This window comes from Grampus griseus (genome assembly GCF_964374135.1).
Source record: "Grampus griseus genome assembly, chromosome: 2".
NCBI lineage: Eukaryota > Metazoa > Chordata > Mammalia > Artiodactyla > Delphinidae > Grampus > Grampus griseus.
Window position 1 is genome coordinate 10,174,121 of NC_139018.1, and position 17,819 is coordinate 10,191,939.

At 46.5% G+C, this 17,819-nt stretch overlaps 1 protein-coding gene across 1 annotated transcript; it reads left to right on the forward strand.

Moving 5' to 3' along the window:
• Positions 1-6,464: 6,464 nt before the first annotated feature.
• Positions 6,465-15,695, forward strand: LOC309818525 (serpin A9-like; the record flags this gene model as incomplete). The annotated part of the gene is given in 5 exon segments (XM_082648260.1): positions 6,465-6,482; positions 11,755-12,024; positions 13,950-13,992; positions 13,995-14,086; positions 15,561-15,695. Coding segments are annotated over 5 exon segments (558 nt in total).
• Between the last annotated feature and the right edge of the window lie 2,124 nt (positions 15,696-17,819).

Below are 17,819 nucleotides of genomic sequence, written 5' to 3' on the forward strand. Positions count from 1 at the left end.
AGGCGAGAGCTTAGGGTCCCGTGGCCGGCTTCCTCTGGCTCAGGCCCAGCCAAGAGAGCGTTTCCCACTCTCCTGGGTCACCACGTCAGTGATCAGGTGTGACAATAAGAGTCCGAGGCCAAGGCACCCTTTTTCTTTGTGAAACGTGCTTTCCATTTCCACTTAACTTCCCAACGTTCATCCACTCCTGAACCACTTTTACGATTGTGGCTGAACCCCCATCTCTTTCATTCCATTATTTACCTAGATTGATCTTCAAATCGATGCACGTTTTTAAAAAAAAAAAGTTTAAGCAGAAAAATTAACATCACAACCAAATATAGAAAACGAAAAATAAAGACTTGACACAAATAAAAATTAATTGTAAAAATATACAACGCAACCAAGGTGGTGATTATATTCCACCGAGACCGTTTTCTCCTGCAGCCTCTGAGCCTGAAACCTGCTCTCTTTGTTAAAAAGGAAAGTTAACAGCCACCCGATGGCTGTAGAGACATGCTGGCGCCGAGGAGAGACTTCCTCCTCGAGGAGATCAGGAAGGAGAGCTGGTAAAGGAAGGATAGTGCTCCTGCCCGGGTCCACGTCACAGGCAGAAAGCACTTGAGGTTGTTTCATGGAAGTCACCTTCCCCATCCCCTGCCCCGGAGTCTCAGGCCAAGGTTGGAAAGTGTTCATGACTTATGTGTCTGATTGGCCATTCTTCTTTCTTAAAATAAATGTTAAACTTTTGAATCACTTTAGATTTACAGAAAAGTTGTGAAGATAGTAGAGTTTCTGCTTCCCCTGGCCCCGATTTCCTCAATGTTAGCATCTTACGTAACCATGAGGCATCTGACACAATTAAGGAGCTAATGTTGGAACATTACTCTCAACTGAACTTTATTTGGACTTCAACAGTTTTTTTTCACTAATATCCTTTTGTCTGTTCCAGGCTCCAACCCAAGATACTGTGTTGCGTTTAATGGCCTTTCACCTTAAGGACTTCGGCAGGGGCTTCAAGGCGCTGGAGGTTGGCAGGAGGCCCTGGCGTCAGATAGGCTGAACTTCAAATTCCAGCTCTGTCTTGCATTTGGTTTGTGACATTAGGCAAGGCACTTAGTTGGGCCCAATCCTTAGTTTTTCCTCTCTGTGAAGCGGGGATGGTCAGAGACATCTCACAGGGTATTTGAGGGGCTTCCATGATGTAATGCGTGCGAATCTACTTTGCACGTGGTAAACATCCATCCGTATCTGTGACGGCTGTTAAAGGCATCCAGGCTGGGGAGGGAAGTGCACTGTGTGCGCTTCCATGAAAGCCGCTTGTCCTTCCAGCACAGGTAACATTTTGACTGTTGTTTTTCTTGGCATGATGTAAACAAAAGACTCACAGATTCCTGGAATAGGCTGGGGAAAGGGGCCCCCCAGGAGAAAGATCCCTTCTGGAGCGGGAAGCCTGTGTGTTTCATAATGTTGAAATAGAGACCTCCTTTCCAAAACCAACCAGAAACAGATGAACAGTGAGAAAAAAAAAACTCCTCAGGGCTTGGGCATCTGTCTAGATCTACCCACCTTCCACATCTCCACCCTCAGCTTGACTCAGATGCCTAAAAGTCAGGTGATCATCCAGGCAGGCTAAGAAATGAGCAATGTTGCAGCAAAACAGGTTGCCAGGAGCTCTGGGTAGCCCTTCCCCTTGAGACAGGTGCACAGGTCCACAGTGGGTAATGTTGGGTCCTTGTTGGGAGGCTCTGAAGGGTCACTTGTGGTTAAGATGGCATTGCAAGGTCAGCCTTGAGGCACCCGATCTGCTCCACAGTTAATAGCAAAAATACATTAAATATATACATATAAAGAGAGAAGTATATGAAGTGATATGAAGATCTTCATAAACCAGGAATGGGACCAAAGCATAAAGATATGTGAGGCAGGCAGGAGGTCCGATAGCCCAGAAAGGAAGAGTCTAGAGTGGCCCGGACACAGCAGGAGAGGCTCCATGTTGGAGGATGGACTTGGGAGAAAGATTCCATCTTGATGGGACCATGGATGGGGGCCCGCTCCTGCTTTGTTGCTGAGCCAGCCAGATTGGTCTTATGATCTGGGGAGAAACAGGCCTTTGCTTTCCAGGAAGTCCAAGACCTCAGCAGCTGAGGAGCTCAGAGCCAAAAGTAATCTTGGAGAGCTTCTCTCTGGGGCCAGGGCACAAGCTGTGTGGGGAGGGAGCGGCCAGCTTTCTCCACTCCCAAACCTTCTCATATTTCCCTGGAAAGTCTGATTCTGCTGTTCTAGGTTGGGCCTGGGAATCCGAACTTTTACAAGACTACAGCCAAGCTTGGAGAACCCCATACTCCTTTAGGTTGCCAACTTGTGTTTCGCCAACTGTAGGTCTTTACAAAAGGCCCTGGGCGTGGGTGAATCAGCAAAGCCTGGCCCTCGGGGCTCCCAACTTTCCTCCCACTGCCCTCCCACTGCCTCCAGCGTCTTTATATTTCCCTTTATTCTTCTCCCCATCACTCCCTGATCATAGTCCCTGTCCCGGAGGAAGCCACACAAGGTCCAGACTGTCTGACCAGGAAGACAGACACGTAGGAATGTAAATTGCTCTGGTTTGCTCCAGGTGTTTCTAAAGGGAGGCACAGACTTTATATGGGATCCAGGAATACTTGGTGAGTGGGTGATTTGGAACTGGAGCTGGCAGGTGGAAAGGAGTTTGTCAGGTGAGAGAGTGGCGAGGGCAATCTAGACAGACTGAAAATCATGTGTGATCATACCGATAGGGAAAGAAATGATAGGGCTGCATTCATTTCATTTTATTTTATTTAGTCTATTTTACTTAGGTATAGTTTATATAGTGTAAATTACACAAATATTTCTGGCCATTTTTTCTTCAAAGCTTCTTCTGTCCTCCCCTACCCACTTTTTGCCTAGACTCCAATTACACATATGTTAGACCACTTGATTTTGTCCCACAGGTCACTGGGACACAGTTATTTTTTTTCCCCCAGTTTGCTCTCTTCAGTTTGGAGAGCTCATATTGCTCTATTTTCAAGCTTACTGACCTCTTCTACAATTTAGATTTTCTTATGAGCCTAGCCAGTGAATTTTTCATTTTGGTTACTGAATTTTTCATCTCCCAAAGGTCAATTTGATTCTTTTTTATACATTTGATTTTTCTCACATTATATCAATGTTTTATTGTTTAAGCATATTTAAATAGCTATTTTAAAGTCCTTGTCTGTTAATTCCATAATTTCAGTCATGTCTATGTCTGTTTCCACTGACTGATTTTTTTCTTCTGGACATGGATCACATGTTCCCATTTCTTAGAATATTTAACAATTTTTGATTGGATGCTGGACATTGTGGCATTACAATTTTTTGATCTGGGTTTTGTTGTCTTCCTCTATGGTGTGTTGACATTGGTTTTGACAGTGAACTAAATTACCTACAAAACTACTTTATTCTGTCAATGCATATTTTCAGGTTTTGTTGGGGTGCCTAGAACAGCTTTAAACCAAAGTTAATTTAGCCTAATGTCAAGATGCAAAACTTCCAGGGTCTCTACTGAATGCCCCAGGTGTTCCATGAGGTCTCGTCACTCTGGCTGGTTATAACCTAAATACCTCCCCATGCTATGTGAATCCTAGGAATTGTTCTGCTTACATCTCAACAGCAGGGTTTTTTTGTTTGTTTATTTTTGTTTTTGACCAACTTTGTGGAATTTCACTTTGTGCATGCAGAGCTGAGCACTTAGCTTTGGATTTAAGCTAATGTACATTTTTGCTGCACAAATTGTAGCTTCTTCAGCTTTCCCAAACTCTGATACCCATCTTCTAAGCAAATCTACCGTGTTCTTCTTGGGCTCCCCTCCCTGTGTATAGAACGTGCCAATTGGCAGAAAATTGAAACAATTATAAGACTTACCTCATTTGTTTCCCTTCTCTGCCTGTTGTTCAGTGTCTGAATTGTTTCATATTTTTTGTGTCTCAATTGTTTCATATATTTTGTCCAGTTTTCTAACTGCAAGTCCAATGTCAGACTTATCTTGGCCAGAAGTGTAAGTCAATTCACATTTTATATATGTATATACCTGTGGAATGATCATCCTAATTAAGACCCTAAAAAAGTCTCTTTTGCTCGTTTCCAATCAGTACCACCCCTCAGAGATAAATCGCTCATTTAATTTTATTTCAATTATTGAGCACTTATTATTGACCACACAGTGCTGTACAGGGAGAACAATATAGACAACTTCCTGATTCATTAAATTTTCAGCCACACAAATAAAAGCAAAATTATGACAATGGTAGGTATTTCACTAAGAGGTTAATGGTGCTATGGAAACATTTCATAGGAGGAATTTTTCTTATCTGGGTAGTCAAAGAGATCTTCCTTGAGCTAAGATCTAAACAATGAATATGAATTAATTAGGGGGAAGATCAGTGAGGGGAGTGTGGGTAACATTCTAGGAGCAGGGTCCAACAAGCATCACCTGTGAGGATCATGAAAATGGGCAGAATGGCTGGACATAGCAGTCTGAGCATTGGCTTTCAGATGTGTGATGAAGTTAGAGAGGCCAGCAGAGCACAGGCTCTGTGGGTTGGATTAAATGTCAGCGCCCACTCTGGGAAATAGGAGGCTGTTGGAACATTTAACCTACGTAAGTGATATGTTGACAAGGGGAGTGAGGAAGAAGGAGGTGCAAGGATGAGTCCTAGGTTTGAATAACTAGGTGAGTGGTGGTGCCGTGGAAGGAGATGTTGAAAGGAAGTTTCGGTTGTAACTTTGGTTGGGAGATGGTGCTTGGGAAAGAGTCTCAGTCCATTTGGGTCACATTGAGCTTAAGGTTCTTTTGCAACATCAGAAGGAGATATCAAGTAGGTGGTCAAATACATGAAGTTCAGAAGAAAGGTCTGGGCTGGAGCTTGAAAGTAATGAATGATTTGCGTCTCTTAGTAATGAAACCGTGGGCGTGATGAGGTCAGCTGAAGAGAACGGAGAGATTAAAATGAAGAGGGCAACACAGCCAAGTACAGATGCTGGCAGGCTCCCAACACGTGAGGACTGGGAGAAGAGGAACCAGCAGAGGAGACAAGGGGGAGGAGCAGAGAGATACGATAAATCTAGGAGGACTCGGTGTCCCAGAGCCAAGGGGAGGGAATGCTTAGGGCTGAGTGTGGTCTCCAGCGTCAGAGGCTCCTGGGAAGTCAGGTAAGATGAGAACTTAGATATGTTCATGGCCTGGTCCTGGTTCTGTGGACCCAGAAGCCAGGCTAGAGTGGGCCAGGGGGTGAGTGGAAGGTGAGACCGTGAATACACAGCTCTTTCAGATTTGGGCCGTGATGGAGAGGACGGAGATAGAGCAATAGCTAGAAGGTAACGTGTTGGTGGTAGTGGTGGTGGTTTGTCTTGATGGACAAGACTTGAACGTATTTAAATAAATAAAAACAAACTTATGGGTACCGAAGGGGAAAGGGGGATGGATAAACCAAGAGTTGGGGATTAACATAGACACACTACCATACATAAAATAGCTAACCAGCAAGGACCTACTGTATAGCACAGGAACTATACTCAGTATCTTGTAATAACCTGTAAGGGAAAAGAATCTGAAAAAGAATAGATATATGTGTATGTACAACTGAATCACTTTGCTGTGCGCCTGAAACTAACTCAAGTTTAGTTGTAAACTAACTGTACTTCAATAAAAGATAGTTAATTAATTATTTTTAAAAGCCAGTGGCAAGGATCCAGTTGAGTCGTGTTTAAACACAGAAGAGAGAGATATAAGGGTCCTGCGATGGAGATGAAGGAAGGTTTCTAGAGTTTGGGGAGGGAGGTGGACCTTAGAAATAATGGGGGAGGGGAGGAGTGCTGGGGAAAGCAGGGGTATGTCTGATGGGGGAGGGGAGGCAGTTCCTTTTCTGAGGGTCTCTCTTTAATGTGAGGTAGGAGGCAAGGTTGTCTGGTGTGTGTATGTGTGTGCACGCATGCGTGGGTACATGTGTTTGTGGCAGGGTGAGGAGCCCATCTCAAGGAAAAGGAAAAGGTTGAGAGATTCCCCAAAGTCTGTGCGCGAGTGCATTGGTGAGAGCTCTGTTGCCAGGCGAATAGAGGTGGCTGGTTGGGAATTCACAGTGGACCAGCCCGCCTTACTGAGCCTCCTTCCCCACAGCACTGGCAGAGAAAGAGCAGAGAGGTGGCTCATTCCAGGTGTGGGGACTCACCAGAAGTGAGTGTCACAGACACAGCGGCCCCGGGGAGCATAGGGTTTGGGAATGAAATGCTGTTTGACAGCCAAGCTAGATAAGGAGGCAAATGAAGACAGGAGAGGGAGGGTGGACTAAGGGAAGTGGGACCAGCTGTCCAGGAAACAGGGCCAGCTGTGTGCTCCAGGATAAAGCGGGGGGGCAGGTAAGTTGGGGCCCAATGGAGAAAGACCTTGAATGCTAGGAGTTGGGCATCCCTCCCCAGGTTGGTGGGGAGCCATGGAGGGATCTGAGCAGGTGGGTGACCCCCGAGATTTGCATCTGGGGGAAGCGCAGGCTGTCTGCAGTGTGGTTAGTGACTGGGGCTGGAAGACTGTCAGGGATTGAGGGGGTGTGAGCCTGTGGAGGGTGAGATGAAGGCAGTGGGGTCTGGGAAGGAGGACCCCAGACGGGGCGAGCACAGAGAGGACGGAGTGTCCCTGTCACTCCGTCAGGCAGAGCCCCCAGCAGGACGCACACATACCTCCAGGCAACAGTTGTCACCACGGAGAGAGGGGCGAGGGTCTTCATGGGGCTGGGGGAGAGAAGGAGTGGCCTCGGGTGGACAGGAGTTTGGGAGGAGAGAAGACAACGGGGAAAGAGGTTGGATTTTTTTTTTTTTTGGTTGCACTGTGAGGCATGTGGGATCTTAGTTCCCCGACCAGGGATCGAACCCACGCCCCCTGCAGTGGAAGCGCCAAGTCTTAACCACTGGACCGCCAGGGAAGTCTCAGGAGGTTGGATTTGAAGAGCCGACAGAATAAGATATTTTCCTCATGCTTTTCCCCCAAGAGCATAAAGACCTGCCTCTTGAGGCCTGTGGACGTGGAGCCCAGGCTGTCGAGTAAGGAGCCCTTTGAGGCCTCCTCCCTGAGGCCCAGAGAGAAGCAGCAACTTGCCTAAGGTCACGTGGAGGCCAGCGCCATTGAGGGGGCCGGGACTCCTAGCAGCCAACACCCATGAGAGGCTACTAGTTCAGAGGGTGCCCCCTGCTCAGCCCAGATCCCCACTCAGCAGGATGGGGGGCACGGAGTCTGAAGTCCTCCAGCAAGGCCGTGTCTGCTGACGGGGATGTGGGCTCCCGGGAGGCACAGGGTGTTAGCAGGTGCCCCACCCCACCAAGCCCTCTCCAGGATGGGACTCTGGCCCCTGGTAGGATGGCCCCGTGCTCGCTGGCGCCTCATCCCTGAACCTGGCAGCAACTCCCGTCCCTCTGGGCCCGGCCTACAGCCTCTCCCCGCTCACAGTCGCAAATATCCAGCCACAAGCCCGTCTCTCCACCCCGCTCCCAAGTGAAGAATGGAAAAGCACCAGAGCCATGAAGGAGAAGCGGCTTTGATCCATGCCCCCTGGGCCCAGGGTGGGATGGCTTAGGGGCTCAGCTTGGAACGTGTGGATAAAGAGTCCAGTAGGTGGGTGGGTCTATGTGAGCCCCGCTTAGAGAGAAAACTCAACTCTAGTCAAACAGACACAAAGCTACAAAACAAAAGATGGGTGAATCAAATAAATGGAAATGGAGAGAAATTTGCAGTTTCCTAAAGGAATTACTCATTCAGCAAAAAGATTCCTCGTATACTTTCCTCTAATTTTAGTCATATTTGGTATAATAAAGTGTTATCCAATTTACATAAATTTAGTTTCAACAACGAGGCTGTTGGGAGCGTGGCTATCACGTGGGGGCTGGCCTGACATAGGCAAGCGCCCTATTGCTCTCCATCCTCTGAACAACTCTACAGGGTGCAGGTAATTACCCCTGTGTCACAGAGCGGAGAAAGAAAACTGAAGTCCAGAGAGGTTAAAAACTTGCCCATCGTGGGGCTTCCCTGGTGGCGCAGTGGTTGAGAGTCCGCCTGCCGATGCAGGGGACACGGGTTCGTGCCCCGGTCTGGGAGGATCCCACATGCCAAGGAGCGGCTGGGCCCGTGAGTCATGGCCACTGGGCCTGCGCGTCCGGAGCCTGTGCTCCGCAACGGGAGAGGCCACAACAGTGAGAGGCCCGCGTACCGCAAAAAAAAAAAAAAAGAACTCGCCCATCGTGAACGTCAGAGTTGATACAAGCCCAACACTGACTTACTCCAAAACTGCTGGAGTTTCCAACTGCTGTCGGGTCACTCAGTCTAAAATCCTCCCGGCGCCAGTCTTGCTGGATGAGGCCCGCGGAGGGAGCAGGAATCTTAGTATTCTTATAAGGCAGGTGTGCTAGTGACAAAACCTCTGTTTTTGTTTATTATTGGAAAATGTCCTGATCTCTCCTTAACTTTTGAAGGGTAGTTTTGCCCAATGTAGAATTCCCCTGGTTGACAGGGTTTTTTTTCTTTTGGTGCTTTGAATGTGCAATCCAACTACCTTCTAGCCTCTCTGGTTTCTGATGAGAAATCAGCTGTGAATCTTACCGAGGATATCTTGTACATGATGAATCACTTTTCTCTTGCTGTTTTCAAGATTCTTTCTTTAGCCTTTGCTTTTGACAGTTTGATTATGATGTGTCTAGGCTCTGGATCTCTAAGTTTATACTATTCAGATATTGTTGAGATTTTTGAATGTTGTACATGAATGTTTTTCATCAAATTTCAGAAGTTTTTGGACATTATTCCTTCCCATAATCTTTCTCCCTTCTTTCTCTCTTCTCTTTTTGGGATCCCATTATGTCTATATTGGTATGCGTTACAGACTGTCACAGGTCTCTGAGGCTCTATTCATTTGTCTTCATTCTTTTTTCTCTCTGTTCCTCTGACTACATAATCTCAATTGCTATATCTTCTGGTTCACCAGTTTTGGGTTTTTTTTCCCCTTCTGCCTAGTCTAAGCTGTCATTGAGCTTCTCTAGAGAATTTTTTTTTAATATTTATTTATTTATTTATTTGGCTGCACTGGGTCTTAGTTGCGGCACGTGGGATCTTTAGCTGCGGCATGCGGGACCTAGTTGCCTGACCAGGGATTGAACCCGGGTCCCCTGCATTGGGAGCGTGGAGTCTTAGCCACTGGACCACCAGGGAAGTCCTCTAGAGAATTTTTTATTTCAGTTACTGTGCTTGTCAACTCCAGGATTTCTATTTGTTTCTTTTCAAAAATAATTTCTATCTTATTATTCATGCTCTTTATTGGGTGAGACGTCATTCTCATACTTTCCTTTAGTTATTTAAACATGGTTTCTTTTAGTTGTATGAACATGTTTAAAATAGCTGATTTAAAGTCTTTGCCTGAACTTCCTCAGGAAAATTTCTATTGATTTCTTTCTTTTTTTTGAGGGGGGGAGCTGCGTTGGTTCTTCATTGCTGCGCACAGGCTTTCTCTAGTTGCGGCGAGCAGGTGCTACTCTTCATTGCAGTGTGCGGGCTTCTCATTGCAGTGGCTTCTCTTATTGTGGAGCACGGGCTCTAAGCATGCAGGCTCCATAGCTGTAGCTCACCAGCTCAGTAGTTGTGGCTCACGGGCTCCAGAGTGCAGGCTCGGTAGCTGTGGCGCACAGGCTTAGTTGCTCCGCGGCATGCGGGATCTTCCCGGACCAGGGCTGGAACACGTGTCCCCTGCCTTGGCAGGCGGATTCTTAACCACTATACCACCACGGAGGCCCTGATTGCCTTTTTAAGTTGACTTTATTTTTTAAGAGCAGTTTTAGTTTCACAGAAACACTGAGGGAAAGTGCAGATTTCCCATCTACCCCCCAACATGCAGAACCCCCTCCATTACAAACATCTCCCACCAGAGAAGTATGTTTGTTACATTTGATGAACCTACACATCATAATCACCCAAAGTCCGTAGTTTATTTTCACTCTTAGGGTTTTACGTTCTATATTTTTGAACAAATGTATAATAATATGTATCCATTATCATGGTATCATACAATGTTTTCACTGCCCTAGAAACCTCTGTGCTCTGCCTCCCACCGCTGATCTTTTTACTGTCTCCAAAGTTTTGGCTTTTCCAGAATATCATACTGTTGGAATCATACTGTACGTAGCCTTTTCAGATTGGCTTCTTTCACTTAGTAATATGCATTTAAGCTTCCTATTTGTCTTGTCATGGCTTGATAGCTCAGTTATTTTTATCTCTGAATAATATTCCATTGCCTGCTTGTACCATAGTTTTTTCATCCATTCACCTACTAAAGGAGAACTTTGTTGTTTCCAAGTTTTGGCAGTTATGAATAAATGCTATAAAAATACAGGTGCAGGTTTTTGTGTGGACATAATTTTTTATTCCTTTGAATAAATATAAAATAACATGGTTGTGGGATCATATGGCAAGAGTATATTTGTTTTTGAAAGAATCTACCAAACTGTCTCCCCAAGTGGCTGTACCATTTTACATTTCTACCAGCAATGTGTTAGAGTTCATAGCCCCACATCCTAGCTAGCATTTGGAGTTGTCTGTGTTCCAGATTTTGGCCATTTGAACAGGTGTGTAATGGTATCTCACTGTTGTTTTAATTTGCAATTCCATGATGACATATGATGTGAAGCATCTTTTCATATGTTTGTTTGCCATCTGTATATCTTCTCTGCTGCAGTACCTGTCAGGTCCTTTGGCCCATTTTTTTAATCCAGTTGTTTGTTTTCCTGTTGTTAAGTTTTAGGAGTTTTTTGTATATTTTGGATAACAGTCCTTTATCAGATGTGTCTTTTGCAAATATTTTCTCCCAATCTGGCTTGTCTTCTCATTCATTGTGTTTCACAGAGCAGAAGTTTTTAATTTTAATGAAGTTCATCAGTTATTTCTTTCATGTATAGTGCTTTTGGTGCTGTATCTAAAAAGTTATTGCCATATCTGAGATCATCTAGGTTTTCTTCTATATTATCTTCTGGGTGTTTTATAGTTTCGTATTTTAAATTTGGGTCTACGATTCAAGTTAATTTTTATGAAGGGTATAAGGTCTGTGTCTATGTCTAGATTTTTTTTTTTTTTTTTGCATATCGATGTCTGTTCTTCCAGCACCATTTGTTGAAAAGACTTTTTGCTCCATTGTATTAGCTTTGCTCCTTTGTCAAAGTTCAGTTGACTGTATTTATGTGGGTCAAGTTGGGGGCTCCCTATTCTGTTCCATTGATCCATTTGTCTGTCCTTTTATCAATAACACACTGTCTTGATTACTGTAGCTTTGTAGTAAGTACTGAAGTTGGCTAGTCAGTCCTCTCACTTTGCTCTAGGGTTCCAGCCCTATGTTTTCCCTTCAGTGACTGCCAGGCTGCTATATCTCACTGCAAATTCAGACCATTATATTTTCAGGCTACAAAAGAGCTGAGAAGTGGAGAATGGAGCTAGGGCAAGTTAAAGTACCACAAAGCTCACTGTTCTTACCAAGATTTTGTTGTTTTTCTCTAACAAATTGTTCCCTGATTTTCTGAAAGCATTTGGTTAATTTCCAGAGTTCTAAAAAAGTTAATTCTGACCATTGTTGCAGTTTTCTCATTGTTTTTATGGAGGAAAGAGTTTTCAGAGATCCTTACCTCACCATTCTCGCTGTCTTCACCTCACTAATTGTACTTTGACATAAAGACGTCTCTTCTCTCTTTGTGCTGGCCAAGTAGGAGAAGCGCTTTAACCCTGCATACACAAGTCAAAGCTTCCCATTCCTGGTGGGCAAGAGGACCAATGTACATGTTCCAATGATGCACCAGGCGGAACAAGTTGGTTTTGGGGTGGATCCAGAGCTGAACTACTCTGTGCTGCAGATGGACTACAGCAGAGACACTGTGGCCTTCTTTGTCCTCCCTGGCAAGGGCAAGATGAGGCAGCTGGAACACGCCTTGTCAGCCAGGACACTGAAGTGGAGCCGCTCACTCCAGAAGAGGTGGGTATGTATGCCAATTTGCTGTGGCCTGAGGCAGGTGATGGTGCACACCCAAGGATGAGGAAAATGTCACGATAACAGCTGTTGCATAATCACTCCTGCAGATTGAGCACCAACTACATGCTGGACAGTGAGCTTGGGGCCGCAGACATGTTCTCCCTTGAACTTCACGAATACCTGACAGATGAGAAGTGTTACCACCCCCATTCACAGATAAAGAAATAGAGGCTCCAAAAGGAGAAGTGGATCGCCCCAGGTCATGTAGCTAATAGATCACTGCAAAAGTATTACGTCACGGTAGCTATTCTGTGTCAGCAGAGCTCACTCTATCAGCCAATTCAATATTGAATTCTGTAGAATTATTGCATAAACACACACACACAAAACTTGCTATTCACCTATAAAGTGAGGATAATAATATTATCAAACTCACAGGTTGTTGAAAGGATAGAATAAGTTGCTATTTTTAAAGTGCTTAGGAGAACGTCTAAGGGATGGTAAGTGTTCAATAAATGTTACTCAGTCGTAATATTCTTAGTAGTTCTGTGTTTATTATGGAGGGTATCAAAAGGATGTTAATCATAAGATAACAAGGCATGTCAAGGTCTAATGCACAGTCTCTTAGCAATATTTTCCTGGCATCATTAGCATCATTCCCAGATGCTCATAGTCTAGGAGGAGAGAAGAGACAGTTTTAGGGATAACTGTAATTCAAGAAAGACAAAGGTCAGTGGGTGGGCAGAGTCCTGAGGCGCTTCTGAGCAAAGAGAGATCAGAGCTGGGATTGAGGGAAGGCCTCAGTGAGGTGACACATTTGAGCCACAGGTATGGAAAGGACACAGGGGCTTGGGAAGGGCATTCTGATAACAAAGGCAAAGCGGGGATCAAGCGACACTGTAGGATGCTTCAGGTTCCTTCTTTCCTAGACTGCAACCGGGGGTGGATGGAGAAAGAGGAGGCGGCACGGAGACTGGGGTGGGGGAGGGCTCTCTAAAGAGCAGCAGACAGAGCAGAGAGAAGATGGAGATGGCCAAGCCAGCGCAGGAGACGGTAACAGGGGCGAGAGAGCTGTCCATTGTGCTAGATGTCCCAAGAAGTCCCCCAATGAGGAATTTAGATGTTCATCCAACACTTCTGTACTTTCACTTCTGTGACTAAGTACATGGCCTTGGGAAAAGCACTAAAACTAAGATTTACCATCTTTAACATGGAGATAATGTTGATGAATGTGTCTGGGACAATGCCTGGCACATAATAAATGCTCAGTAAACGTGAGCTATTCATTCTTGGTTCAGAAAAAACCATCGCAGAGAAAGAGAGAAGTGTACCAAACTCTGGGCCTATGCTGTTCGATATAGGAGCCACCAGCCACACGTTATAACCTAAATTTAAATTACTTAAAACTAAGTACAATTTTAAATTTACTTCTTGGCACTATCCGTGTTTAAGTTGCTTAATAGCCACATGGGGCTGGCTAATGACTACCATATTGAACAGCACAGGTAGAAAATATTTCTAACTTTGCAGAAAGTTCTACTGAACTTTGCTGCTCTCAGGGATTAGCAGGGTTTGTCTCAGGAAGGGTGGTGAGAGGCACATTCTGGGCCAGGGATAGTAGACACACTTCCATCGCTGCCCAGTGCCTCCCCTGGGCCTCTGCTATAGTCACCTTTGCTTGTCCCCCTTCTCAGCTCTGCCCCCTACTTCATTAAGGGGCCCATTTTTCATCTCATATATCTCCAAAGCTGGACTTGCTCATCCAGGAGGCTTACTTCCAGAGCAAGCTGGGTTGGTGGTCTGGGATGTACTGATCCCTCTAGCAGCAACCGGTGCCTGGAGGAAGAGCGGAGGCTCCTGAAATGTCACCTGGAATGGTCACCACGGGCTCGTGATCACATCTTGTTCTTTCTTCTTTTCCACAGGTGCTTAGAGGTGTTCATTCCAAAATTTTCCATTTCCTCCTCCTATAACCTGGAAATATCCTCCCCAAGATGGGCATCTGGGATGCCCTTGACAAAGATGCTGATTTTTCTGGAATCACAAAGAAAGACTTCCTTCAAGTTTCCAAAGTGAGTTGGTTGATTAGCACATTTGCATGAAAGCGTGAGTCGGAAGGGCCTGTAGAGACTGGCCTGTGGAGCAACCTCATCTCATTGATTAGCAACCAGAGGCCCCAGGAGGCAAAGTGACTTCTGTGTAACAGGAGGGCTGCATCTCACGGCTGCCAGGCCTGTGGCTTTATGGCCGTCATACCACTGATACACAGGCATCTTTTATCCCTCTTCAAATAAATGTTCCTAAGGTCCAACTACAGTGCTCTGAGAATCAGACCTCTACTCGGCAGGCAGCTCTGCTGCCCCAAACCCACTGCAGATGAGTAGCTGTCCCCTGGCGTTTGACCTCACCTCCCTAAAGCCTAGGTGCTCACACCGAGGTCATAATGTAGCTGCTCATAGGCCGTGAGTACCCTGTAGATGTGTTGTGTTTGGTCTGCAGTCAGAAGAAAGGAAGAAGGAGAAGAAGAAAGGGAGGAAGAAAATGAAAAAAAAGAGAGGGAGAGAGGAAGGAAGGAAGGAAAGAAAAGGAGGGAAGGAGGGAGGAAAGGAGGAAAGGGAGCTGACTTCTAAAATGTAACATACTGGACCTAAAACTTTAGATTCTGATTCTCTTTATTGAGCATTTACTATGTGCCAAGCCCAATTCCCACATGGCAACAGTGAGCCCAAACAGTCAGCCCAAGCGAGCCCTCCAGGTTCCCCATGTGCCCCTTGCTCTTACAAGACATCTCATCATCTCATGGGGGTTATCTGCCCAGCCTCTGTCCACATATGAGTTTCTGATCCCCAACCTAAACATTTATTTTTATGACAGATTATAATGGTCAGAAGTGGTCCTGGGCCACAGAAAGGGATCTCTGTCACCAGTGTTCAGGGAAAGAATGCAGACAGGTCTCACTGGAATACGATGACCATAATGAACCTTTCCCATGAGATGCTTTTCTGCACATATGAAAAACAGTGATTAAAGTTCAAATTTTAAAAAACAAAAAGAAAAACAATGGTTGTAATTGTCGGGAATTCTCCAGCCCCCTGCAGTTTGGGAGTACATTAATTTCTTCCCTAGAAGACCAAGCAGGGATCCAGCATTTAGGAATCCCTAACCTAGATCTCCTGTGCAACAATGGTAGCAATTACAAGCGCTAGCAAGTTCATGAGCACTTGCTTTGTAAGATCTTTAACTCACTGGATAAACTTGTGGGAGGCATGCAGGTACGATCATCGTTTAACAGAAATGAAAATTGAAGCACACAGCACCCAAATAAGTTTTGCAACAGTACGTGGCAGAACTGGGACTCATTTAACTCCGTGCTTAAGGGCCAGCTGACCAGTGACCACAACAGCTGTAGTTAGTTGAGCAAACCTAATGCCAGGTATCACCTTGGAGCCTCCCGAGGGGGTGTCCCTGTTCCTAGGCAGAACACCAAAACTCAGTAAATAAAGGTGTCTGCATGTGAACTGCTGATGTTTCTTTTTCCCTCGGCAGGTGGCTCACGAGGCTGTGCTGGACGTCAGAGAGGAGGGGACCCAGGCTGCAGCAGCCACCGTCACCAAACTCAGAGTCCAGTCCACGTCCCTTCTTACTCCACCATCTGTTTCAATAGGTCCTTCATGCCGCTGATTATAAACAAAGCCACACAGACCACGTTCTTCCTCGGGAAATTTGGGAACCCCACTGAGTTCTAGGTGGAAAAAGCCCTGTCATCTGCAGACACACTGACATGCACAGAAAACGATCCTCCGCGCTGCCTGACGCCCCGGATGTGGAGGCGTGCCGCCTTCTGCTCTCAGGTTCCACCTGACCCTGGCAGAGCCGCGTTCAACTCAGTCATCAGAGGCAGCAGAGCTCCCAGTCACAAGCCAGAGCCCATTAACCTCCAGTTTCTTTTCCACAAATTCTCCCAGGTGACTAGCTTCATGGAACAGTTCTGGGTTGGTGTATTTCCAGTCCTCGGAGCCCCTGGGAAGGGTGACATATAGGTCAGTCACCTTTATTGCAGAATTACAATAATAAATTCAATAAACCCCAAGTGTGAATCCAGTCAGCAGCCGTGTTCCCACACGCCTCCAGGGTCTTCACCTGAAGGGGGTCTATCGTGCTGACTGGCAGTGGCTGGGTTGTTAATATGTGACATTTCAGGGGCTGCATGAATTCATTCATCCATTCATTCAACAAAAACATTGAGCACCTACTATGTGCTAGGAGTCAACCAGACAAACGAGTCCCTGGCCAATTGGGCCTCCATGGGGGCAACAGACGGCAACCACCACAACTGTAAAACCAAACCTGTAAATAAACATGATTGTTGCAGGTTACGATCAGCGCTGTGAAGGTACAGAATAGGATGATTTGAAGGAAACGAGATGGTGAGGGGCATTTCTGTGAGCACAAAGGCTGAGTCCGGGGTGAGCAGGTGTGTTGGGGGGACAGCAGGATGCCCTTGTGGCTGGAATGGCAGAACCAAGGTCAGAGAGGTAAGGGGCGGTCAGACCACATAGGGTGTTATCGGCTAAGGAAAGGAGTCTGGGTGTGTGGGGAGAGGGCATTAAACCGGTTGAGTTTCTCAAACCAGAAAATGAAGGGTTAAGGTATGGGCTGTGAAGACCTCTCTGAGTCTGTGCAATGGTTTTCCATCATCAGGGCTGCTGCCTTCCTGGCTCTGACGCTGTCACACACACGTACACACAGCCCTTGCGTTCGTCCTCTTCCCTGCTGGTTGGTAGTGACGACGGCCTGGCTGCCTTACTCTGATTCCTCAGGACCAGCGTTGCAGAGGGTGCAAGGGCCACAGGTGTCAGGCAGAGACTGCTCCATCATCCTCCCTCCTCCCCCATCCCCAAACCCTCTGCAGACAGGCTGTACTGGCTCCTTCCTTTTCAGATTCTGAGGGCACCAGTGTCCCACACCACCTCAGATGTGCTAGGGGGGCTCACGTTGTCTTTTCCAAGTTCTTTACACAGAAAGAAACGGGGACTGAAACCTGGCGGTCCAGTGGTTAAGACTCCATGCTTCCACTGCAGGGGCGTGGGTTTGAGCCCTGGTGAGGGAACTGAGATCTAAGTTCTAATTGATCCAACCTTCCAGATCCACCTAGCGTGGATGCTAGTTAGCCAGAGCACGGCAGCCACCGCCTTTGAAAGCGAACTCCCCCGCAGTGTCTACTGCTAATGGGATTCCTCGGCTGTTAACTAACTATCCCTAGAATGTAAATAAAAACAGTTGCTACCTCCCTCACGTCTGTGCAAGGACATCATAGAAATATGGTCACTCAGGACATTGGAACATCTGGCTTTTCTAGGTGAGTGTTTCTTCTCCACCCCCCAGTCACCAGCCCAGTGGACCCACATGCAGGCATTGAGGTGAGTTGAGTACATCCTGTGGACCAGACACGGCACTGAGGCTGAGGCTACAGCAAGGAACTATTCCTGCCTCGTGGGGTTTACAGTCCGACGTGGAGGAGGGGGAGATACCGTAAGTGATGTTCAATACGGCCCTTCACGAAATTTTAGGACAAGAATCTGGAGCTACTGATGTGACTCGAAGCATCCACCTGGGCACAAGCACTAAGAAAGCCCCCCGAGTGCAGCACAGTCACCTCAAGTGGTACCATGGCTCCCTGGGGAACGGCGGCCACCCATGTGCTGAGGCAGGCAGAAGCTGGGCCTGGGGATGTGGCATCCGTGACCACCCCCCTGCCCCAGCTCCACCCCTGTGCGGGACGGCTACACAGCACGGGGACAAAAG